Source organism: Leptonotus elevatus, chromosome 6 (genome assembly GCF_054856555.1).
Source record: "Leptonotus elevatus isolate MCC_2025b chromosome 6, RoL_Lele_1.0, whole genome shotgun sequence".
Taxonomy (NCBI): domain Eukaryota; kingdom Metazoa; phylum Chordata; class Actinopteri; order Syngnathiformes; family Syngnathidae; genus Leptonotus; species Leptonotus elevatus.
In genome coordinates, this window is record NC_141244.1 from 8,396,914 (window position 1) to 8,422,002 (window position 25,089).

The 25,089-nt window shown below is 37.4% G+C and overlaps 2 protein-coding genes across 2 annotated transcripts; one reads left to right on the plus strand and one right to left on the minus strand.

Moving 5' to 3' along the window:
* Positions 1–595: 595 nt before the first annotated feature.
* On the minus strand, positions 596–6,487 carry LOC147171930 (V-type proton ATPase subunit C 1-A-like). The gene is made up of 13 exons (XM_086079343.1): positions 6,334–6,487; positions 5,938–6,087; positions 5,052–5,119; positions 4,164–4,249; positions 3,867–3,961; positions 3,497–3,588; positions 3,006–3,104; positions 2,862–2,930; positions 2,626–2,718; positions 2,325–2,418; positions 1,949–2,046; positions 1,688–1,814; positions 596–1,207 (listed from the first exon to the last, which is right to left on the minus strand). Exons 2-13 carry the CDS (start codon positions 6,067–6,069, stop codon positions 1,109–1,111), a joined length of 1,152 nt encoding a protein of 383 aa, XP_085935469.1. The 5' UTR covers positions 6,070–6,087; positions 6,334–6,487; the 3' UTR covers positions 596–1,108.
* A 7,371-nt stretch (positions 6,488–13,858) lies between these two features.
* On the plus strand, positions 13,859–22,456 carry LOC147171931 (antizyme inhibitor 1-like). The gene is made up of 12 exons (XM_086079389.1): positions 13,859–14,064; positions 14,664–14,785; positions 17,206–17,405; positions 17,544–17,717; positions 18,654–18,826; positions 19,862–19,996; positions 20,109–20,190; positions 20,566–20,640; positions 20,798–20,963; positions 21,064–21,179; positions 21,470–21,684; positions 21,749–22,456. The coding sequence occupies exons 3-12, from the start codon at positions 17,292–17,294 to the stop codon at positions 21,861–21,863; spliced, it is 1,365 nt and encodes a 454-aa protein (XP_085935515.1). The 5' UTR covers positions 13,859–14,064; positions 14,664–14,785; positions 17,206–17,291; the 3' UTR covers positions 21,864–22,456.
* Positions 22,457–25,089: the final 2,633 nt, after the last annotated feature.

Below are 25,089 nucleotides of genomic sequence, written 5' to 3' on the forward strand. Positions count from 1 at the left end.
ATCGAACCCCAGGGGTTCGGTGAGTCAGGCTCAAGGGTTCGGCGGAGTTCAAGACATATACCCGACTCAAATAAGTTGTGATGATACGCCGGCTTGGCCATCATTGGCTGAAGGTGATCACACTACATCGCTTGGCCTTTATGGGCTGCAGGGAATTCTGGCGTTAAGTCGTCGACTTGTGGTTGCTGTGATGGTACATTGTGTGATGTCTTTATTGTATTGATTATTATTTATATTAATCCCTTCATACTAACTGTCAAGCAAAAACAAAGTGGCCGTATGACTGTGCAGTATGAATTAACATGTACAATGTATGAAATGAAAAATGCGATGACTATTAAACAAACAAAAAAAGTACATTCTTGTGACAAATTGATAGCATATCAGTAAAAGGAATACAAAGTTCTCTGCCCTATCGGTGCTAAATCTGGAGACCAGCATGTGGCTTAATATTCTGGTATACTGTGTGATATGGGTGTTTATTTTGCTCTCTTGAGTATGCCCCAATCCTCTGACATGACCTTTCCTTGTCCTGTATGTTGTCTTGTGAGACTTGTATGAATACATGAGCGTTAACTCACAATGACATGAAAAATATTTTTTTGTTTTTTATTTTACTGTATGTTTGTCAATTCACACAATTTGCAATGGGTGGTTATCAATAGATTTCATCAGCAATGTTCAGGTATACTTCTCTTTGATCGTTTTATATACAAGACAACACTTGTGTTTTTGACACTCACAATCATGCAACCCAACTCATTTATGTAAACACAAATCACTAAACATCAATACAGAAGCCGTAGTTATCAATACTCACAAGCACATGTGGAATAGAAATGTAACAATGTGACTGTCCATCATGACTTTCACAAGGTATGGCTTCAAAACAAATGTAAACAAGTCTTTAAAATTCCTTTTAAATAGTGATATAAGTTTGTCTATTTGTATTTGACTCATACGGAATGAGCATGCAGCATTGACATTCAAGTGTGACAGTAAGGACTGACACCAAGAAGATGGGAGGGAGCAAGTGAGAAGAATTGTTCCACGACACCAAAAAAAAAATCTTGATCATCACCTTGAAGACAGGGTGGTGGTGCAAGTCTTACACTTTGAAGTCCAGAAGGTTGCAGTTAATCTTGTAATAGACGTAAGGATAATATTCTTCCTGGCTCAGATTTAAACCTGGAATATCCATTGCCGACTGGGGGGGAGGAAAAAATACAGTGATGTGCATGGCAAACACATGTACATATGTGCAAAACACACTGAAACATAGTATAACACAAGGATCAGACATGTTTAAAATGTAACAAAAAAGCATAAAATGTATAGAAAATACGATACATATTGCGTAGATATGTGCCTTCAAGAGGAATGGCATGTGATGTCGGTTGTGATACTTTCAAACCCCGTTTCTTGTCACAGTAAAATTTTGCACATGTTCAAAATTTCTCCGCGACAAGAAAAAGGGTTTGAGGGGATAAAGAGGGTTTGAGTGAGTGTGGCAAGAGGCTTTGCAACGTTTTGAAACAAACAAAGCCACGTGCGCGGCCCCTCAGTGAGATACGGGCTTTAGGTTTTTTGTGTCAGCGTCTCATCTTTACACTTGCTTTTCTTGATATATGGTCGTAAAGCTGAAATGACAAGTAAAACCTGTAAGATGCATATCCAGAGCACTTACATCTATGATTGCTGCTGCACTGCTGTCCAGATGTTTGTAGAGATCATTGAGTACCTCCCTCAGCTTCTTTGTCATCTTCTTGTTTGGTTGAAGCAGCATGGCCTGGAAGTTCACTGGAAGCCCATATCTGGAGGGACACCATATTTCCAACAGTTAAATCACAACACGACACTACTACACTTCTCTGGAAAGAGTTTGAGTCACGGAAAACGATGCAAATGCTACTAAGACAAGTGTAGTCCAGTTTGTCTAACATGATACCTTAGAACAGATTCCACAAAGACCCTCAGTGCTTTGATGTGGATCCAAGCGATGAAGGCTTCACTGAAGTTCACTTTCAGCCATCGAACTAGTGGTCCCTGCACCATACAAGTACAATTCATGTACAGAAAGGCTGCATTTTATTAAGTATAATTCTATGTGGAAATGTCATAAGTGGCCAATGCCACAAAATGTCCACCTTCCCTTCAATACCCACATTTCGATGCAGTTACTTACAGGTCCTTCCTCAACAAGACTAATACTTTTTTTTTCTGACATGGGCAAACATTTTTGCAACACAATAACTACTATCATAAACATTACTGTCATTGTCAAGAAACTAATGTCATAATCCTATCTTTTTCCTAGCACTTACAAATTGCTTCTTTTTATCTGTAGATAGCCGCGTCATCTCTTCTTTATCGGCCTTCATCTCCTCTTCATTGTACTGAAAGTCTCTCACCGAGAACCTGCAGGCAGGATGTTCGGGTTGCATGAATGTACTGTATTCAGATTTGCAATTAACTGAATGAAAGTCAATCTTTTCAAAGTAATCCAAAAAAAAAAAGCACGCTTTTGATATAATTATTCACTGACATTTACATTTCCTTGACCTGGTTCTCCAGATAACTAATCACAACTGTTCACAGTTATCTCAACACAGTTGAGCACCTTACTTGTTCTCTCTGGCTTTGTGTTTAAAGTCATCAATGGCTTTCCGAAATAGGGTCACGCTGAACAATCCACTGTCATTGTCCTCAAACAAAAGACTGGAAGAAAACTGTGTGTTAACAAGCCATATTAGAAAACAATAGTAAATGTGTATCTTTGAATTATGAAATTATATACTACACTTCACAGAAGCAAACACTCTGTAAAAGAGTACCTTGTAAAATCACATGCTATTGCTTACTTTGAGGATCGAGGCACTACCATCTCGGCAAGTGTTTCATACGTTTTCTGCCAGTCAGCATAAGATATTCTGAAAGGTGAACAAAGCAGGTCATCTTTCACCATATTTTATAGGTCTTGTGCCTGATCGAACATCAATACTCACTTTGGAACAACAGCCAGCAAGGTGACAAGGTACTCAGAGTCAAGAACAAAGTCTTCCTTCTTGATAATGTCAGCCAGGCTCCTCGTAAGCAGGCTCCCTCTAACGGCAGACAACAGTATTACAACAACACAGCTTTCACCCAGTGAGGTAGGTCAGTGTTGACAAAGCATTTCAGAGTTGTGCTGACTTTTACGACCACACGAACTTGGCGCACAAAAGTCATTGATTCTTGAAGCTTGGCATTTGAATAAGCATTGGTCAAGCAGAAAGTTACACCACACTGAAAGTATTGTGTCAAGGAGTGACATGTTCGCTGAATTTGCTTTTAAGTCAAGTATAATGATCCAAACTATTTGCATTATTACTGGAACTAGCCACTGTGGCACTGCTGCTACCAGCAGTATATACTGTCCTCTGCTGGTTAGCACATCTGCAATTAAACTGTAAATATCCCCGCATTATTAATAGCATTTCATAGAAAGCTCACTAACGCATTTTTCCTTTCAAGGTTCTGTAGGTTTCCTTTCAGGTTATTATAAGCGGATGCTCGCGTCTTCAAGTCGTTGTCAATCTGGGTGACTTGCTGTAAAATAAGAATCACAAAAAAAACAATTACATAGTTTATTTTAGAACACCTAACATCAAAACACCACACTGTTATAAGTTATCCCATCATGAACTTACCACGGTAACTCTGAAAATGTTACAAATATTTTGTATGATTTCATAATTTCATTTTTCTTCATCTCGATTTACCAGGGTATAAAGAGTACCACACAATATAAGGCTCTGAAATTAACTTAAATATTTTGTATACTTGTATTGCTAACCCCATGTCATATTTCCCTGTATGCCTCCTACCTTTGAGATGATTTCAGAAATATTTTTAAGTGATTGCTTGATAGGGTACTTGGCCATGTCCCATTGAAACCGTGTGATGTAGGTGACAAGATCAACTGTGAACAAAAGATTTCAACAGAAAGAAAAGGACTTGTCAGGCAGCAATAGCTATAAATGAGGAACAATGTGCAGCCTTAATATGAGCGATGTTTCCTCCTTGGTGATTGGTTATTCACACTGTCAGTATAATGTAGAATAATCAGGCATGTGACAATCACATTTATTTTTGCTACTAGAACCGAACAACAATTGCTGTACCTCCATTGGCCAGTAAGTTCTCTTGCACTTTGTCTCGACTATCTTCCAAGACATCTGCCATGTACTGGGCCACCTTCTTCACTACACTGTGAACAGTTGAGACAGAGTCATCAAAGATGTTATGCCAATACAAACAGCATGCACAAAGCCAGTGTAAACCCCATATTCAGCCTGAAATCATTCTGAAAACCTGAACACTAGATTGTCTTCAAAATATTATGCAAAAATACATATGCACATAAAAAGGTTTCACAAAAAATCTGTGAGATTGTTTATAACACGGCAGCAACTCGGAGTTTAAGATTTTTCACCACACAGTTTGGGAAGCCAAGAGAAGGCAGGGGAAAAAAACGTTCTAATGAAATCAGTTTGCCACATTTCAGTTTACTGTTCAATTCCATGTCAATCTTGTTCTTGTTGTGACAATGTCAATAGCAGTCAAGTATTCATTTTCCATACACAAATGGGGAACTTCAATAAGGAACTGGATTAAAGCCAAGCTAAAGTCAAATCAAGATGTTAGTCTGGCCTTACACATTCTTGACAATATCCACAGATCAGTCAACGCTGCATGGGAGATTCTGATGTCAAAATTTCCAAAGCACGACAGAGGACGTTCAAGCACACTTGCGGAACATAAGTCACTGGCTATAAATATGACTAATGAAAGAGCTGCTGATGTGCCACCACACTGCAAATTGCCAGGTTTGGACAGCGGGTCTTGCTAGACCCAACACCACGTGAAATTCCTCATCGTTGCGAGAAGAGAAGGGATTAAACCTGTACGGTCTGGAAGCTGGTAATGTTTACATACAATAAGACATACCTCATGGAATAATGCATATGCATGTGTATAGATATAGATTCTAAACTTCAAATTTAACTTACCTTTCAACAAAAGAATCCAATTTGTCCAATTCATCAGACAGCCCAACTAAGACATCTAGCGTACCCACCTAATTATGGACACACAAGCAACAAACAAAACATGTAGTATTAATTATAATGAATTTTGGTTCATTTTGAAGTGAAGGTTAGGCAGGCTGTGTTTAAACAGTGGCTTCAGGGATCCAGTCAGCCTCTAGTGACAACTAGGGGGCTCTGTGTACTTAGGATGGCGCCTCGTTGTCCAGGGCCACTCATGCATTACTAAAAGTTCCAGGAGCACATTGCAGCGCCGTCTGGCATCAAGTTCAATGGGGTTACTTCACCTTAAGCACAGACAGAACCAAACCAGACGAGCTGAGCTGCTGGATGAAAACTTCACCAAATCAACACTTCAACATGCAAACAAAATATCTGTTTAAAGGCTGCTTCCCCTACACAGAGGTGGCTTACTCTTGACAGTGGATTCATTAGGTGAGTGCATTTTATTCTATTTATTCTTAAATGAAAAAAATAAATACAAATATTTTATTTAAAATCTTTTGTAAAGAAGGAAATAAGGCATTGTGACCATATTCAACAGTATGGTCCATTCACTGACTGGACATTTTTAACTATTGAAATCCAAGGGAAGAGCTGTATCTGCAACAAAAAAAAGATGTAAATGCTCAGTTTGAATTAATTTCTCTCATTTCCTTAATATTTGTGCTTTGGTATATTCCACGTGATCCAACTCCTAACATGGCACTCATCACATATGTCCCTACGATGGCAAACGCGAGTCCATAGATTCGTTACCATTGCAAATTCTCATGGCAAATCAATCAATGAAGAGATGTCAAGCAACTGAAAAACAAAAGTCCGGTGAAACAGATAGGTCCACACTAACCTTCAGGTCGGGGATACTGAATTTATGGTTGCTAGAAAGGTTGTTGTTGCGTGTGGTGGCCGTCATCATTTTGTCCCATGTTTGCTGGCAGGTCTTCTCTCCCGGAGCAGAGATTAACCAAAACTCAGTCATTATGCTGCCAGCCTATTTCTGAGAGAAACAATGTATTTAGGCTTTTATGTGTTTGGAGAAAACAAAACAGACTGTCTACCGCTCGGACCGCAACAAAGTTTGGACATGTAGTTAACTCAAAACCCGCAAAACGAATATAAAAGATGGTTAAAATTAAAGACCGCAAATTCAAAAACGATTAACCGCTTTCTGGGGGGAAATGGTCTAAGAGCATTTGTCTTGGTTAGTACAGGTTGACGGAGTTATTTTAAATGATTTACTCACCCGTTTATTTAAATGCTGTCGTTACGAGAAAAATATAACCCTTTGTGTCGTATTATAAAATGTTAACTCCGACTGTCGCTTGCCATTGAACCATCGTTAGTAAGGTTTCTTGACAGCAACATCAGTCAGCTGACCAGCCACAGGAAGCGGAAGTTCTCGCCAATACTCGGACAACACTCAGTAGCGCCAATAGCTGGTTGGTTAGTGTTACTACAGCCAAAGTCAAATGAAGGCAGTACAACCTAGATATGTTGTTGTGATGGCTTGTAATTAGTTTTAAAGTAATGTGAACCCAACACTTCCTTCGCTCTTGGTGGATGGTCACTTCACTCATAAACTTCCTAATTTAATGTCACAGTTCGACAAACATTTGTTATTCAAAGAGAATCAATCCTACACATTTTCTCCAAAAATAATTTGGAAGTTTCATATCCAAATCATTGCCCCAAAAGCAAAGGAAACTCACTCTAAATGTCTTAATAGAGTATATGCCTCTTCTGAATTTTTAATTAAGCGCTTTAAGTTGGACCACAACAAATGTTTATTTTGTGATGAAGACATTTGAAACAACTGAACACTTATTTTATGACTCTAAATTTGTTCATTCTTTCTGGGGAGATTTGTACGACAGCTTCTTCCCTAAATTGCTCAATGTCTCTTTCTTGACAAAAGAAAATGTTTGATAGGCTATGGTATTTCTTAGAGTTATTTCTATGTTTAAAAAAAAATATATATATATTTTTTTTTTTACCTACTTTCTATTCTTGAAATGTGTGAAGAAGAAAACAAAATGCAGATGAATTGTGTAAATTAATGGAGGATCTTTACCTTGCTGATAGCCCCGAGCTCTACTCTTTTTTTCTTATTATTTTTAAATTTGTATTCTCTTTTCTGTTATGCTTTTGGTAAGATTCCTCGGGTTTGTCTGCTACCGTTTCTGTATAACAATGTTCCACAAAAAAAATCTTTGTACACTCCATGTTATGCAGAGTACACTATAGGCCTTAATAATAATGTAAATTCATTTTCATGCTATAAAGTCAACAACTTGTTGCAACTAATACTTTCATGTACACGTATACATTCCCTTTTCAGCTTGAATTTTGTTGAATTTTATGTAGTGCCATAAAGAAAAATGAAAACAAACAAAAAGGCAACATTTAGCCAAAGATTCTAAAATTTTGGGAATTATTTTTTTCTGCACATTAGGCATTAACTAAATTCCTTGAAATACAAGAAACAATGAGACCTCCACCCCGGACCTCAGGGCCAGTCAACATTCCAAGTGCATTATTAATGTATCAGAAAAGTAGACAAACGCTCTTGGATGCCAATTCAGCAGCATTTGAGTTTTTCCAAGATACTAAATTTAGAAAAGCCGCCTCAGGTTTCCTGACTTTGGGTGTCTCCAGTACATATTCGAAGGAAAACGCCCCCAATGGGACATGTTTATAGTTCAGTGGGTCTGGGGTTCATTGTTTGGGACACAATGCTTGGTCTGCCTGGAGCCAACCCTCAACATCAAACAGCAGGGTCAGTTTGCCCATGGCTGGCTTAGTTCCAGTCTGCTGGGATGTTATCAGGACTCACACAATCTCAGAAGCTGTAGCAGAAATGAATACTTCTGCTGACAGCATTGTCTGAATCCTGTCAGTCAAAAACAGATATTCAACCCCCGTTTGAGCATGACATAGTAATGGATGAATAAGTGAAAGTGAACATGCAAGTCTGTCCGTGGAACTCCTCAGTTCACTGCAGTTACAAATTACAGTATTACCAACCATTACCCAATACACAGTATTGATTTACAGGTGAATAATCTCTGCATAAAAATTACTTTGCTCATAATTTGTTGTGTAATTTTGATTACATGGAACACTATCAAATTCCTGAGTCATGGTTAACTCAATCTTCCACAACTGCTTTTTGTGAAACACCTGCATGGCCCCTTACTATGCTGCAGCATAAAACAATCTGTAGTTAATCCACTTATCTTCCAATAGTAGAAACCTATATGCACTTTCAACATTATCTTACATCATGAGGTGTGATTATTAAGTAACATTGCCTGACAATTGAATTCCTTATAATACACTCCTCAATTGACCTTAACAGTCAAGTGTTTTTAAAATAATGAGTCCCATATCTTGTGTGCATGTAGCAAATAGTTGAATATCGTGAAATTTGATATTTGTGTCCGTGTTCCAGATGTGGGTATACACATAAACCCTATTGATAATACACTAACATGCACGCGTTCTATCTGTAAAATGTCTGTCTACATGTCCATGTTACTAAAATGCTATACTGTGAAACGACTCTTCTTGACAATCAAATATAATTTTCTAATGAACAACATGGACATATAACATTTGCCTATAGATACAAGGTAAATGTTATCTCATGATGTGAGTTATGAAGTATACAAATAGTCAAGTCTCTGTCATTATCTTGACACAGGGGAAATGAGGAAGAACCATTCTTTATCATTCAGATTGTGTTATTGTTGAGCCGTCAGTTTTAGTGTATCTATCCAACATTTTGATACAATTGTTTAAAAATGTCATGTACGGGAACAGCCCACAGATAAAGCTACCGGTAGTCTTTTTAGATGACATTAGTGGAACAAAAAGAACTGCTGCAGACAGCATGGCGGACAAGTTAGCATTCTGTCTCACAGTTAAGATTCTGGGCTCAAATCTACGCTCAGGTATTCTATTGTTGCCTGTCTATGTATGCCCTTGATTGACTGGTGATCAGTCCAGGGTGTACTTCACCTCTTACCCAAATTCGGCTGGGGTTTATTTAGTCCGAATGATGGCAAACAATACAGAGAAATAGAGAATGAATGAAGAATTGCTATAATTTGAACTAATTGCAAGTTGAACACCATAGGCGTGGTAAAAGGCAGATCTCAATATTTTTTTAAATAACTAATTTGACCCTAAACCTTTAATGAGACAGTGTAGAATTAGTTTTTGCCATCTAGTGGTGGAATGCAGGAATGCAACTTTAGTTCATAGCACATGCATTTTGAAGCATGCGCACTACCATGGCTCAGAAAGACCATACTTCACAAGCCTAACACCAATTGCTACATTTGTGAAGTTCTTCTCGTTCCGTAGCAGAAAAACGTCATTGAAACATGTCAGCCTTCTATTAGGTGCATCGCGACCTATGTAATTAGCGATTACTAGACCTATGATTATGTGAAAAAAATGTATGTTGACGTGATGGAACATAATTTTTGCATGTTATTAAAATTAATAGTGAGGTTTTAAAATGAACAAACACTGGAAATGAAAATTCTACACACTGTGAACATAAAACTGTTACAAGAAATATGAGATCTGATCCAAAATGATCTACAGTAGGTATTACCTAAACTCATGGTAGATCAATTAATAAATTTTACCTACCGTACCGATAGTTATGTTAGACATCTGAGATGAGATTTTTCTTTTCTTTTTTAAACATCTGAGTGTTGCTTTGACATAAAAGAAGAATCTCTGAAACGTTGATGATTTGTTGAAAATAAACATGAACAACTTTAACTTACAGTTTTTACCCATTGCTCGAACACTATAGACACATGCTTAAACCAAAGTAACATAACTTGAAGTTGTTGTGACAATACCTTAAACAAAAGTGCTGCTTTACACTATAGTTGCAATTCTGTAACACACTTGCTCCTTTTTGTAACATACTGGCTCCTGTATACTACACACTATTTGAAACATAAAACACTTAGTTCATAAATGAAATCTCAGGGCACCATTGGGAAAACACATCTATTCAAAATATAACACTTATTGTTTAATTGAAGATACTTAGACACGCATGTGAAAACACTTACTTACAAAATTGAACACCAATCAGTTGGGTACAAGAAGGACTCCGTTAAGCTATTTTGAGAACTTTGCTAGCATGGGACCACATAAATACATTCAGAAGACTGGAGCGGTTTCTTTATATGTTGTTGTGTGCGTTGAGTAAACCATCCACAATATGCATATTTTTGTTACAGAGAATCTTGGATATGGATGGAGCTCCCAGCCTCATGAATGTATTTACACTGACGATGCTGGATTCAACCCCAGCAAAAACTGACGACAGGGACAAAATATAATTGGCTAAAGGGCAATTGTGCATGTCCGGGGCAGCGTGGGCGAAATATCGCATTGTCTTCTGCCATAAGTCTTCAAGGGAAACTGCACCATCATGCCAAACTGGGTCCCTTTAATGCACAACACATAATCACATTTCTAGCACTTCATGATGCACAGGTACAGGACAGACCAGAGCAGCCCAGGTTTTGTTGTTGTCTGGGATAATGTTGGTTTCCATCGGGCTGCTCTGGTCCAGAAATGGTTCACCAACCATGATCAATATGGGGTTGTGTACTTCCCCCCCTTAGTCACCATTTCTAAATCTTATAGAATATTTTTTTTCTGCTTGGAGATGGCATGTATATGAACACATGCCCGTCTGTATGCCTCTTCTGCAGGCAATGAAACGGGCCTGTGGAGACATTGAGGTAAGGTCAATCCAGGGATGGATTCGGCACACAAGTGCATATTTCTCCCGATGCTTAGCTAGAGAAGACATTGTTTGTGATGTTGAAGGCAGGATCCATAAGCCCACTTGCGCACAGTTGTGTTGTGCAGTTTGTTTCAATTTTGCTTTAACTGAATTGACTGGAAAATATTTTGTATTGAGTATTTGTTGTGGAAAAAGTGCCTTCTATGGAAGTGAATTTAAAAACTGTGAAAACAAAAGTCTGTTGTGTTTTATATAAAGTAGACTAGTGTGGTGCTGCTGATTTGAGTGTGTATTCATATGACACAACTGGGTATTGTTTTGCCATCAGAATGACAATTTGACAAAGGATTGTTAGGTTTTGATAGCAGAGTTTCAATTTGGTATAGATGTGAATGGTTTATTTCCCTGTATTGTGACTTATTTGCTTGTGTGCAGAGTTTGGACACAGTGAGCCAAATTTTGCAAAACGTGTTTAACCAATGGGCAAAAAGTGTTAAGTCACGGGTCTCTTTGCCAAGATTTAATTCAAAAATGTCTTTAAGTGTATGTTTATTCTATTTGTCCAATTAATTTGTAAGCTACACAATTAAAAGAAAAAACATTCATAACAAATGATACACAACTCTGAAGCAAAACTCTTGGCTCGACATTCCCTTGGAATATTTGTCATGCGCATGCAGTGAATGTCTTTACACAGCCCTGCTTAATATTCAGACAAGTCAGAGGAAATGTTTGGGCTCCTTTTACTTAGCAACACCTCTGCTGAGTGACTTTAGGACACTATATTCGGTTATGTAAGACCACACAATATAATAGTTTTAGCTTGTCAGTCACGTCGTCCATACTATCAGTTAATTCTAAAGTCATACATGGGAATGTTATGCTTTAAGGTAACTAATCTTAGGGTGTGTGTTTTTTTTATAACTGAATCATTGATTCCCAATTGTCTTTTAGTCATTCCAGCCAGTCTGTTCAGGGTTGAGGTAATCTATTTGGAATACAGTGTCTGCAAATAAGAATTCCTGCTGCACGGTGCAGCCACTGTGGGTGGTACACATGGCTTGCATACCCAGGGGCTGAGATGGCTATTATGATCCAAACAATGGAAATTAAACATTGTGCGTTACCGGAAGCAGTTTTAGATGCTATGTGTGATTGCATAGATGTATACAGAGTCATATTTAGTGTCAGAGAAACACAAAACATGGAACAGCTTTTGTACTGCAGTCCAAGAAAAAGTTGTTACCTCTTCAACTCTTAAAGGTGTCTTGGGAAATCTTATTCTCATGTGAATTTGCTAATATATAAATGTGAGTACTGCAGTGATATCTACTATTTATCATTTTCATTTTTTGGTGAATTGCAGTGCAGCATTTTCATTATATCTTTAATCTGAAATTGAAAGATCCCATTTCCGAGCATATGTCCCGAATACCTGTATTGTGGGGGGGGGGGGGGGGGGGGGGGTGCGTGTGTGTGTGTGTGTGTGTGTGTCAGAATGAGTCCACTCCAGAGACAGATTTCTATCATGTTCAGCAAGTAGTTAAGCTTTCCTTGGCATCCTCATCTTGAGGAGGGACATATGCAAATACGAAACAGTGCTCCTTGAAAAACCACAATGCCTTAGACCTTTGCATGTACAGAGATCAGGAACTCAACTGAGATACAACAAATGAGTAAAAGTAATTGATTTTGAATTTGGCACCAAAAAAAAAATGCATACGCCCATGTGCTTGGTACTTGGTGGATTTATTCTCTAAAACGCTTCATTCTGATTCCTCGAAAAAATAGTTCATCATCTACAAACTTCTGTTCGGACAGCATTTTATCTTCGTCTATAAGGCATGGAAAACACAATGAAGACTTAACTAAGGTAACTGGAAAAGTTTATAAATTTAAATGGGCTTTTTACAAGATTGTATTTATTTATTTATTTACTTACTAATCCATGAATAGCTTTGAAAATTATTTTTGACATAAAATCATAATTGCAGGAATAAAGCATTCACAATTATGCAGTATTGTGAATGTTTTACATTATAAACTATCAACTTTAGAAACTTTTCAAATGTGGGTGTAGTGGTAGAAATACTGTATAAGATTCAACTCAGGTAAATAGTAAAGTCTATAAATGTATGATTTTGAATTTGCATTTTACAAGATGCATTTTTTAATGGCCTTGCTTTAATATTTATTATGCTAGCCTGATGATATACAGTAATATATCAACATAATTCCAGATACTAACAATAATATATAAAACATTGTCATTCACAATGTTTTTGGCTTGCTATTAAGATGGCTAGTAATAGAAATGTACAGATCTAATACCATCAGACGCAATGTTAACATCATCAGGCCCTAAATGAATGCTACTGAATTTGAAATACAACAAATTTACAAATGTTTATGCAGTATGATCAAAATACAGTATATATACAGTATATATACAGTATTATAAACCTACTAACTATACTTCTACTACTACTACTACTACTACTACTACTACTAATAATAATAATAATAAGTTTGATAATAATAAGTTTGATAATAATAATAAGAATTATTATTATTATTATTATTATTATTACTACTACTACTACTACTACTACTACCAACATTCAATAACACGGGCAAATGATTTACTTTATTATAATAATAATTATTATTATTACTATTATTACTCTTATTTTATTTATTTACTAAACCCTGAATTGCTTTGATTCTTTTGACATAAAAATCAAAGTCTGTTTTGGCTTTTTCTAAAATTATGTTTTGTTTTTAATTAATACAGCTGCATATTATACTTAATATGATGCATAACATACATTGTGCATGCAAAACTATTAACTAACAGACTAACACATTTTCAACTCTGTCAGGGGTTACGGCAATGGTTTCAATGGTACAACAATGTACATACTTATGTTTTTGTTTTTTGTTTGTTACCGGATGTGAATCTTTGACGTAGATTGACGCTGCCCACTAGCGCTTCCGCCACAACTGAGGGTTGCCGCTAATGTGCAGTTATTTGCGCCGACAAAATCTGGCTGGGTTTTAATAATTTGAGTCAACCCCAATGTCCATGCCGGCAGTGTTTATTTTCTCCTTGAGTAATCCCGCCAGTTGTTAAAAATTCCGCCCAAAAGGAAAAAGCGTTCTGTCCCCTCTTTTGGGTTTCCAACGAACGTAAGTAGCCTACGCATGTCGACAGCTAGCTTGTTAGTATACGTTTGAATGAACCTGGTGATTAACGATTGTGATGTGCTTGTAACTTTAAAACATAAACGAAATATATAATAATATAATGCTACCAAGTAGAATTCCAATTTGAATGAGTGAATTTGATGCACGCAATACGGAACCAGATTGCCAAATTGCTAATCCTAATCTGTTGTGCTAACATCATCGATGCTTTTGAAATGTGTCTGACCAAATGAGTATGTTTAGTTCTGGTGTAGCGTCATTGTGACTATGACTGTATTAGCTATATATTACAGCTCATTCAAAGCTAATAACGTCTGTCCAGACGTCACGATTAACAACACATTTCAGCCAGTGCACCACACACCCCTTTAAAAACAAAAATAAACTCACATTTTACTTTGCTATTAGAAAGAACCGCACCAACTTTAAGCGGTAGCTTGGAATTTTGGACTGTGAATTAATTGAGGTCTCATGAATTGTATAAAGAAAATGGATTATGTGTATTCAGGTAAATTATTGTATTACTGTCCAGAAATCTTACCCTGCCAGTGATTGATCTTTCTTCATCTGTACAACTGCAGGTCTATAATAACTATCCAGAGGATCTAGGGGCGGCTCTGTACCGGGAGCCATTTGACTTCAACGCCGAGCCACCTTGGGATCCTAGCTGATAGTGGAAGAGTTCGCCCAAGGACTCATCCATGTAAGTTGTTGAACTGGTTTTGTTGTTGGGAATTATCTCATGTGTCAAATGTGTATATTGCAATGTCTCCCAGGATTGTAGTTATTTTAGAATTGCAAATCAGATATAGTTCTTCATATCAGTTCTATTTTGAGCATTTCTTTAGCGAAAATCTATCTCTTTTGGTCGATATTTATAGTACATCCAACTTTCAATTTGCCTTTTTAGTGCTGCAGTTGTTACTGACCAATTGTATATGGCACTCTCACAAGGAAAATATGGAAAAATTAGGCTAAAACTGTTTGAAGGTTTTATTTGGTCTTGGTTGATTATTATTATTATTATTATTATTATTATTTTACTGTGTTAACACTTGTATACAGCACTTTTATACCAAAGTACAATGTGAATGTGGTAATTATGCATCTCTGAAATCATGTAATGTTATATTTTATGTAAATCAAACTCTTTGTATGTACTTGAAAATCGCAACCTAGCTGCAAATTTCAGGGAGCAGGGTGATGACATCATCACTTTTTAACTCCTCGCTACACTTCAGTTCAGAAAATGCATGTTCTCTCATGGACTCGCCGACATTTTGAATAATTTATGCATTCGAAGATTTGTCCGGTTCGAGTTCGTTCAAAAAATAACACACCCATAGTCCAGCCCTGATGGTACCCCATACTTCCAAGGATCATACTTAGATGTGTTTTATGACTCACAAATTATCTTCTGACAAGGTTTCAGAACTGTCTGTCAATGACCACTCCATTTTATAGCACCCCCAATGCATCAATGAGAGGAAGGGAAACTGAAAAAAAAAATTCTTGGGTCACTAGGGATGGGTACCTTTCACATTTGAACCAGTACTGTTCCAATACTCTGTACCTGGGAATTGATACCGGTACTCAACTTGACCAATTTTCCGTACTTTTTCTCTCTTTTTTATTTCTTTTATTTGTTACATTTTATTTATCAATTTTGGTAGTAGTAAATGTTCATCATTCTTTAATAGTAAAATATATATATATATTTTTTAAACGTAACAATTAACTTTCAGTATATGAAATTTGACAAATAAAAAATAAAATAAAATTTCATTTAAATGAGCCAAAGAGGAATAGTAAACTTAAAGGTTTAACATGTTACAATTACTGAAGTATAATTAAAAAACATAAGTTAATATTACAAAAAAACTAAGTGTGAATCAAAGTTCTGTGCAATGAACAACAGTAAATATATAAATTAATAATAATTGATGTTATCTTAGTTGCCGCGTAATAAGCTCAAAGTTTGAACACACGTTGGTCTCAAATATAAATTTAAAAAAATGACAGTTGGAGGACATGACATGAACAAAGACAATAATTGGGTTCAAATTAATCATTCGAATGTACCCTATGTGATCTGTAATGCTCGCTACATTTTGGCCACAATATTTTGCTAATTAAAAGATCGTCACCAGTAGTATATCCAAATTACAATGTCTATATACATTAACGATGGGGAAGCCGTGTGGGTTCCAGCACGATTCGATCGGTTGGGGAAGACGTGTCACGGGCTCCTCATACAGCGAGGACGCCGCCGACACCTCTCTCTCAGGCGTGCATTGTCAGCCTGCACCCGGCATACTTCAAAAACGGTATTTCTTTGGCTTAGTGCCGCAAAAATCTCGCTCGTTTCCAAAGCCTGGAAAATTTTATTTTAGTGCGTGAAGTCCTGGGTGAGTCGATGACATCAGTACTCTGGTGCACGTATAATGTTGTGTTCAAGTGCGCCATGGAAAATCGTCAACTCTTCCACTCCTGCGCAGTCACAACTTTGAAAGGCGCGCTTCAGAACCTAAACATGGCACCGTTTGGTTTTACGTGAATCGGTGCTCTGAAGTACCAAATCGGTCCATACCACAAAAAGTACTGTTTTCGATAGCCATCCCCATGGATCACGAGTTCAGCTTCTGATTGGCTAAGACTGACCTCATTTCCCAATTCATGATTCTTATTGGGCGTTGCTTCAGTTATTTGTAAAGCGTTTTGGCGTCACAGTTTTATCTTCTACTTCAATGCTAATTCTTATACTCAAAAGGACCTATTTTTTGCCACCTTACAATTTGAATATCTCCAGTTGTAGTGGTCCAATTTGAACAAATGAGGTGTCATTGTGCAGGATTTTTTTAAATCCAAGTACGAGAGCTGCACCAGTAAGGTACATAAGAAACATCTTACAGTAACTGCAACTAGATCAGTAACTGCAGGATTTTGGATTTATGTAGCAAAACATATGAGCTATGTGACCATAACTAAACTTTTCAGAAGAATATGCATCCTACTCAACTCCACTAAATGGGGATTTATGGAGAAAAACGTAAATAAGTCGGACACGTCACTGGAAATCCAAAATAGAAATGTCTCATCACGTCTTTTCTGATTCTTTTGCAGTTTGTTGCATAAGCCTAGGACCCAGGGGCTCGAGAGAAACATCACTTTGGACTAGCCACATTTTTTATGCCTGTTGGACTCAGAACATGGTTGAGAGGATGAAAGGAATCTCATACGAACCACATTTTTCAGTGGGCCTTCTGGAAGGTGCCACATCTCTCTGCGATGTGATTGACAATCACATTTATGAACAAACTTTGGTAAATGATCTCACTTTCAAACCGTGTGTAGAGATTGCATATGCATCTGGATTCATGACTGTCATCTTAACGGAAAAGGTTTGTCCTGAATTCAGAATATCTTTTTTCCTAACTCTGAGTTTCTTTTTTCTTCCCCAGTCTGAGAAGAAAGCTTTCTTTGTTGCAGACCTAGGAGTTATAATAAGACAGCATGTTCGCTGGCGAACACACATGGCCCAAATTCGTCCCTTCTATCCTGTCAGGTGCAACAGCAGCCAAGGTGTTATTGAAGTACTGGCTGCTCTTGGCACTGGATTCATATGTAACAACAAGGTAGTTTGTGCCAAAATATTTACACAGCAGCATGTTAAATCATGGTCACTGTTTTGTTCCACAGATACATTTGACACACTAATGTGTAATCTTGTAATCTGTCACAATTTGGTAAATTTCAAATTTTAATTTGTTTTCTACTTTGCCCTGAGGAAGACACGTTTGTGTTGAAACACGTCGGCAGTCCATATTTAATAAAGAACTTTGGAGTGCTTCGGATTCTCAGACTGCTTTTCACACAAGCCTTTTTCAACAAGTCTACATTTTTCTGCTTGATTGATTTTTCATATATTGACACTATTAGTCTGTCCACACATATGTGTGTTATTTTTACAAATTATTGAGGCAATTGTTGAAAATGGCTTTCTTTCTTTGATGATGTAGTGTTAATGGTTGAACAAACTTTTGGTCTCCTGAAAAGTGAAGACTTTGGACATACAAGGTTCTTATTAACTGCCATTGACGGTTATAGACATCAAAAATTCATTTGAACTATTTATATTAGTTTAACATTTTTTCACACTTTTGTTAACAAGAGTATGAAAACCTAGAAAAAATGTATTGTACATTTAGAACAGATTTGAACATTTATGATTAATCGTGAGTTAACTATTGAAGTCATGCGATTAATTACTTTTTTTTTTAATTAATCGCCTGACGCCCCTAATTTTTAATAATCTTTCCTTTTCTTTTTTCAACCCAAAAAATATTATTTAAAAAAAACCTCTTACTTTTGTTAACAAAAGTGGGAAAAAATGTTTAAACTAATAGAAATAGTTAAAATGATTTTTTTGTTTTATGTTTATAGACGTCAATGGCAGTGAATGAGTTAATTCAGGCACATGAATAATGAATGACCTCTTTTTAAGATTGGGGATTGTTCCTGTTTGTTTAGATGCATTAAATCTTAAAGAAACATCACTGTTTGCATTTCAGTTTGAACTGGAGCTGGTGCAGAGCCATGGAATTCCCTCAGAAGACATCATCTACAGCGGAGTTTGTAAACAGGTTTCCCAAATCAAGTATGCTGCAAAGAGTGGCATTGACCTTCTGGTGTGTGATCATGAAGCAGAGCTGCGCAAGATTTCACGCTCCCACCCGAATGCCAAGTAAATACTATGGAAAGAATGATGAGGATGTTGTTCGGCTAGTGCCAAAGTATTACCAAAAGGACCTGAGGGCAGGTCAAGATGATATTTTCTTTTGCAGTGTTTAATAGAGTATGAAAAATAATTGCAAAGATGTATTCAAGGGAATTCCTGTTCGTTCAGACAAAATGTCCTTATGTGATGGTAGACTAGGGATTGGAAGAACGCGTAATGCACGGAGACTTGCAGGCACGCCCAGCCCTACTCAGCAGCTGGTAATTAGGGATGCACGATAATGCTATTTTCAACCGATACCGATAAACCAATCATTAAGAAAGTGCCGATGTCGATAATCGATAATCGATAAGTAAAGACGATAATTGTTTGCAAAATTAGCTTGAATTACTTTCGAATCCTACTATAAGGCTAACATGTACAAATACATTGAAACATTGTGCAAAGCACCACAAAGTTGAATTTTATTGATATCTCTGCTTCAAAGACAACCAGTAACTCATTTTGACTTTGCCAAAACAAAACTCTCATGTTTTAAAAATGCAACAAAAAACTGCGAGGTTAACATTTTGCGGAGACAGTATAGAAAGTCCACACTGGCGGCTGCCATGTTGCCATGATGCATCTTCTGTCAACACGAGGTCCGTTGTGCGCATTATGATGTCACAAATATGCGACACTACCATAGGAGAGGGGAGGGGTTGAGGAGTTGGGCGTAACTTGAGCCGCAACCACAACAGACGGACCAACGCGGCAAGTCTAATATTATCATCTGACTTTTGTATTATCTGTTTTATCTGTATGACGTCAAATTGATCAATAATTGCCGATAATTAACGGCCGCCGATATTATCGTGCATCCCTAGTTGGTGATAGTACTGTACATGCAAAGTGAGCTCAAGAAACAATGTGATAGCTCGCTTAGTTCACCTTTGTTGCTATAGTGCGTTTATATTGTCGATGTAGTGAAAATAAATAATTGTGTGTTCCCTTAATGTGAACAAAATACATCATTGTCAAAGTGGATTTTCCTTTGTCTAGGCTGCTCCTTCAGGTGTCAACAGAAGCATCAAGGCAGGACAATAACTTGAGCATGTCATTTGGCTGTTCCCTCAAAGATTGTCGACATCTACTGGAGAGTGCAAAGGAGCTGGGTGTGCAGGTGGTGGGAGTCAGGTAAGTACTCGTCAGAATAGCACAATTTTACGATATCTTTTGCATGAAATAATTTATTTCCAATGAGATTATTTGATTCTTTAATCATTAACCACCTTTTTCTCTCTTTCAGATTCCTAGTTTCAGATGACTGCAAGGATGACCAGGTGTACACTAATACTATCTCTGATGCTCGTTGTGTTTTTGATATGGCGGTAAGTAAAAATCATGAACATATCTCTGTATTCAAGGGTGACCCAAAAAAGCAACAAATAAAAAATGCCACTAAAATCCAAACATTTGTAATATAAAAAATTGTGTATCTTGACTATGCCTTGTTGCACTTGAAATGAAAATGCTACAGTGTACCTCCAAAAATTAGGGCACTCACAAATACTGCAGCTAATGAGTCAATTGAGACTACTTTTGTTCTGGGAGGTGCCCCACATTAGTTTAACTATACTTTCAGTTATAATGTTCATTTATAATTGAACAACCTTTTCTTTTCTTTTTTAAAACATTTATCACATTCGCTTACTGTGTATTTTTGATACTGTGTTTCAACATTTATAAATATTTTTCTGTTCTAGGAGGAAGTTGGTTTCAAAATGAAAATCTTAGACATTGGGGGTGGTTTCGGTGGCTCAGACACCCAGCTGGAACTGGTTAGTGCACGTCATCGCTACCTTTTGTACTACAAATGTAGAAATACAATAACCATTAATCTTTAAAAAAAAAAATGCAATTCTCATGACAAAGGCTGAACGATTGATTGATTGATTGATTGTAATATGAAGTAATTTATTGTCATATGCCTTATAGATCAATCATGCAGTCATGTCGATGGTGGACCAATACTTCCCCCCTCTTAGTGGAGTTAGCATCATTGCGGAGCCGGGCAGCTACTTTGTGTCCTCTGCTTTAACCCTGGCCGTCAGCATCATCTCGAAGGAAGTGGTGCTGCGTGACTGCCAAGATCAAGCACATGGTCAGTGGCAGCAAATAGGGAAATGTACAGTAACTTCAAAGTTGTACAACTGTCATATGAAAGTATCCATAACGTTTTGTGTTATCTCCCCACTGAGCAGATGATCCATCTGCCAATGATGAGCCAGAGTTCCAGTACTACATGAATGAAGGAGTTTACGGATCCTTTGCCTGTAAACTCACTGAAATGGTGATCACTGCTCCAACTGTTCAGATGGTGAGTGAGGCTTTTCCGCCGTGCCGCTGCGTAATTCATTCAGCTCTGCCACTATGCCTCAATATGGAGAATGTTAGTAAGGACATGCACAATAAAGACAAGGTTTGTGCTGATCGTCTTTATTTGGCGGTGGAGTTGCTTTTACACACTGCACTTGGCTTAAATGGGATTGGGTGCCGGGATGATTGTGATAACCGAGGGCTTTATGTATTGAATCAATAAGTTCGAACATGTGGAGGGCTTTTAAAAAAAAAGCAAATAACACAAAGTTTGTCTTTGTGTCCTGACAGAACACGTGTTCCAAAGGTCCAGTGTTCAGCAGCAGCCTGTGGGGCCCCTCTGGTGATGACCTGGACCTGGTGATGGAGCACTGTCTGCTGCCCGAGCTCAACATCGGAGATTGGCTCATGTTCAGCCACGCAGGGGCGTACTCTGTCGGCCAGCCTCTTTGCACCTCAGATTCAAACGCGCCACCTGTGTTCTACGTCGTCTCCTCCAGTGACTGGTAAGGACTTCATTGGTCTGTCAACAGTACCTACCATGTGTGATTTGTGTTCATCCTCCACCAGGTATGAGATGCAAGACTCAGGCGTCACCCAAGAGGCAACACTGAAGAATTTCTCGTTGGTCCCCTATTTCCTCAATGCCTGCCTAACAGATGCGGCACTTTCCATCCCAGCTTAGCTCTCACCGTAGCGCCACTGGTTTCTGGAAAGGCTGTATTTGTTAGACTATAAAAGTAGCTCATTATGAAACAAAATGGATGACTCCTTGACCATAGAATACCGTTTACACTAATAGTCATTTTAAAATATAATAATATTAAAGTCATTGTCTTCATTGCCAGTCTTGTAGGATGTGTATGTCTTGAGCAATGTATATAAACCAGTTTGAAAGATCTTGTATTTAATTGGTTCTATAGTATATTTTGTGTCAATAGAACTTGCTCACATTGCATTGAAAAGCAGTGTTTTGGTGTTGAGATTTTGTACATGACAGTGGATTCCCATGTGTTTGATCACGTTATTGAGAGTGTAATCAGTAGTGTGCGGTTTGCATAAACACTTGTGCTGGCCTGATTGGAAAGGCAATGGTGCAATATTATGTCTGCCCTTTGCTGCCTCATTGACCGCTAAAGTTCTGGCATGCATGTCATGTGACATGTCACACAGATAGCAGGTTTCGTAGACAAGCATGTACTGCAGAAGGAACAAAGTAAGTGTGGGTGGCTGAATCAAGTGCAAATAAATAGGTTATTTATAATGCAAGAAACCTCACCTTGTTAATGTTTTCTGTGTTTTTGTCTCATTGTTAAATATTTAAGATTAGTTCATGTCTAGTTGCAGTGCATATTGTCTCCTTGTTTGAAGCCTGTTAGTAGATGTAGTACGTTTGTCAAAATGAATAAAGTCATGGTCAATCAACCATTCACCTGACAAAATACCTCGGCAGTACAGCAAACCACATTGATGAAAAATCGAAAAGTTTCCAAAAATCGAAAAGTTTCCAAAAATTGAAAAGTTTCCAATAGCTACAATACAATAGCTTTTCCACATCCACATTCAATGAACTGCATCCACTGATGGCGCCAGTAATTGCACTTCATTTGCACCCGCCACTTTGCTCTTAACGTCCTATTCACAAAGTATATTGTGCTAATGATATGCCAGCGCCAACACGGACACAAGGTGTGACAGCTGAACGCAGTTTGCAGCTGTTTTCTCCCCCCTGATTGCCACACTCGGCAAAATATAAATGCTCACTTTTTGCCAAGAACACTCAATTCAAATCACATCTCAAAACATACCTGCTATTTTTTTTTTCTTGTACAGTACATATTTCACCAAAGTAAAAAATTCCCCATGTTTCCTCATCACCATTTAATTCTAAATGTTGCTTATACCATTGAGAGTCTTTCTACAAATAAAATATATGGTTATTTTAAAGTGTTTGGAAAAAAAGTTAAAGGCTGTAACATCACAACTAAATTGTAACCTAATTCTATATTTTATTTTATTAAAAAGCTGGTATTTTCTTTCTTTTTTTTAAAGTAATTTAATACTTTTGGATAATTTTCCAGTATTTTTTAAGTCCATTACTTCATTCAAATTCCATGTGCCAGCTGTAAAATCAGATATTTAATTCTGGTTATAACTACCAAACATACCTAAAGTTGTTGCTTGGGTCAGATCACAGAGGAGGGCCTCGGGCAGGCCCAAGGATTAGGTACGTATCAGCTGTCTAGACCTCCAGCAAAACAAAGAACAAGAACAACAGGCCGGCTGTAGAGACACAATGGGGAAATACACACATACAGACTTTTGAGGATGTTCCTCAAAAGCATTTGATCCATGCCTCTGTCTTCCATCTTATCCACGAGTACAAACAAATACAGACTAAACACACTCATTGAGTTCCATTATTTTAAATTCAATGATACAGATATTTACTTTTGAGAGATGTACTAAAGATTTTGAGAAAGAAAATGACTTCTGCGGGGGAACCCTGATGTCTTGCTACTTGTACGAATTGTTTTGAGAAATGCACTTACTGTTTTACAAATTTCCATTCTGATCTAAGAAATGTACCAAAGCGACTGAGAAAAAAATGTATTACAACTTGTTCAAACATTTTGCATGCAGACTTAGTTACCATTATACCGCAGACAACACAACAGTTAGGCTATAATGCATTTTGATCAACATAACATAAGCAATTGATAATAACGGAAACAACAAAGATTATACAGAATCATTTGAATGAATTTGCCAAAGCATTTGCAACTTGATACATGATAGAAGTGCTTTTTTTTATGTGCACAAGTGACACAACGGTAAAGGTTGAACAAATAGTTTTGTCAATTTCAATTCTGATCTGAAACATATCTCAAAGAGACTGAGATAAACTGTAATTATGTACTAAACTAGCAAAATGCAATTGTGTGGAAATGCCCTCAAAGAGTCAGTGTCCTTGAGCAAGGCATTTTGCAATCTTAAAGTTAACGTCTGCCATCTGCCAACGGTCATGCTTGTTTAAAGATGTTGAACGAGTTACAAGACCAAATTATATATAGCACAGGCTAGGCTATACAAATATAATCTGTCTGCTTTCATGGATGCAGACAGCAATCTGAGAATATTCACTTTTGAGAGGCTGAAATCCTAGAGATTTGAACAATTTTAAATTAAACTAATTCTCTAGAGTCCAGAGTAGACGATACATTGAGTCTAAACAAATAATATTGATTAATTTGTTTGGCAACTAGTTCAAAGCTGGGATAGGCTCCAGCGTAGCACTGGCGGAGCCAGAGGTGGGGCCAGGGTGGTAATGGACTCTGCTTGAACCCCCACGTGTCAATACTCAATACAGATGTCAGGGAGGCAAAGAGCTTGCCGTAGAGGGCAACCGCGGCGCACGTCACAAGCACTGCAGTTATATGTCTGTTAGCACCCTCTATTGGTAAACCCTTCATACAACAGTTTGTAGAAGCTTATTTCCACCGCGTGACAAGTTGACAACTATTTGAGAAATTACAATATTACGCTTAACTTTTACAGTGTTCTATTTTCCCGTCTGAACATTATGTGACTGTCAATGATGACAGCCAAGAAGAACGACGAAAAGAGGAGTGGTTTCTCAAGAGTAACAACATAAATTACATCTTAATGTGTTTGACTATTTCTTTTACATTATAGCAATTCAAAACTATATTTTATTTGTTTTTGCCATTGTTTTAGATTAGCTTCCTGGGATGTAAATTAACTAATTTATGGGATTTAAATGGGCAATTACATTTTCATATTTCCCAAAGAATGTGTTTAAGACTTGAAAAAAAAATAGTAAGTTTAAATGCATACTTTGTTGTAATATGACATACTGTATTTCATATTTATGTCATTCACATTTTCAT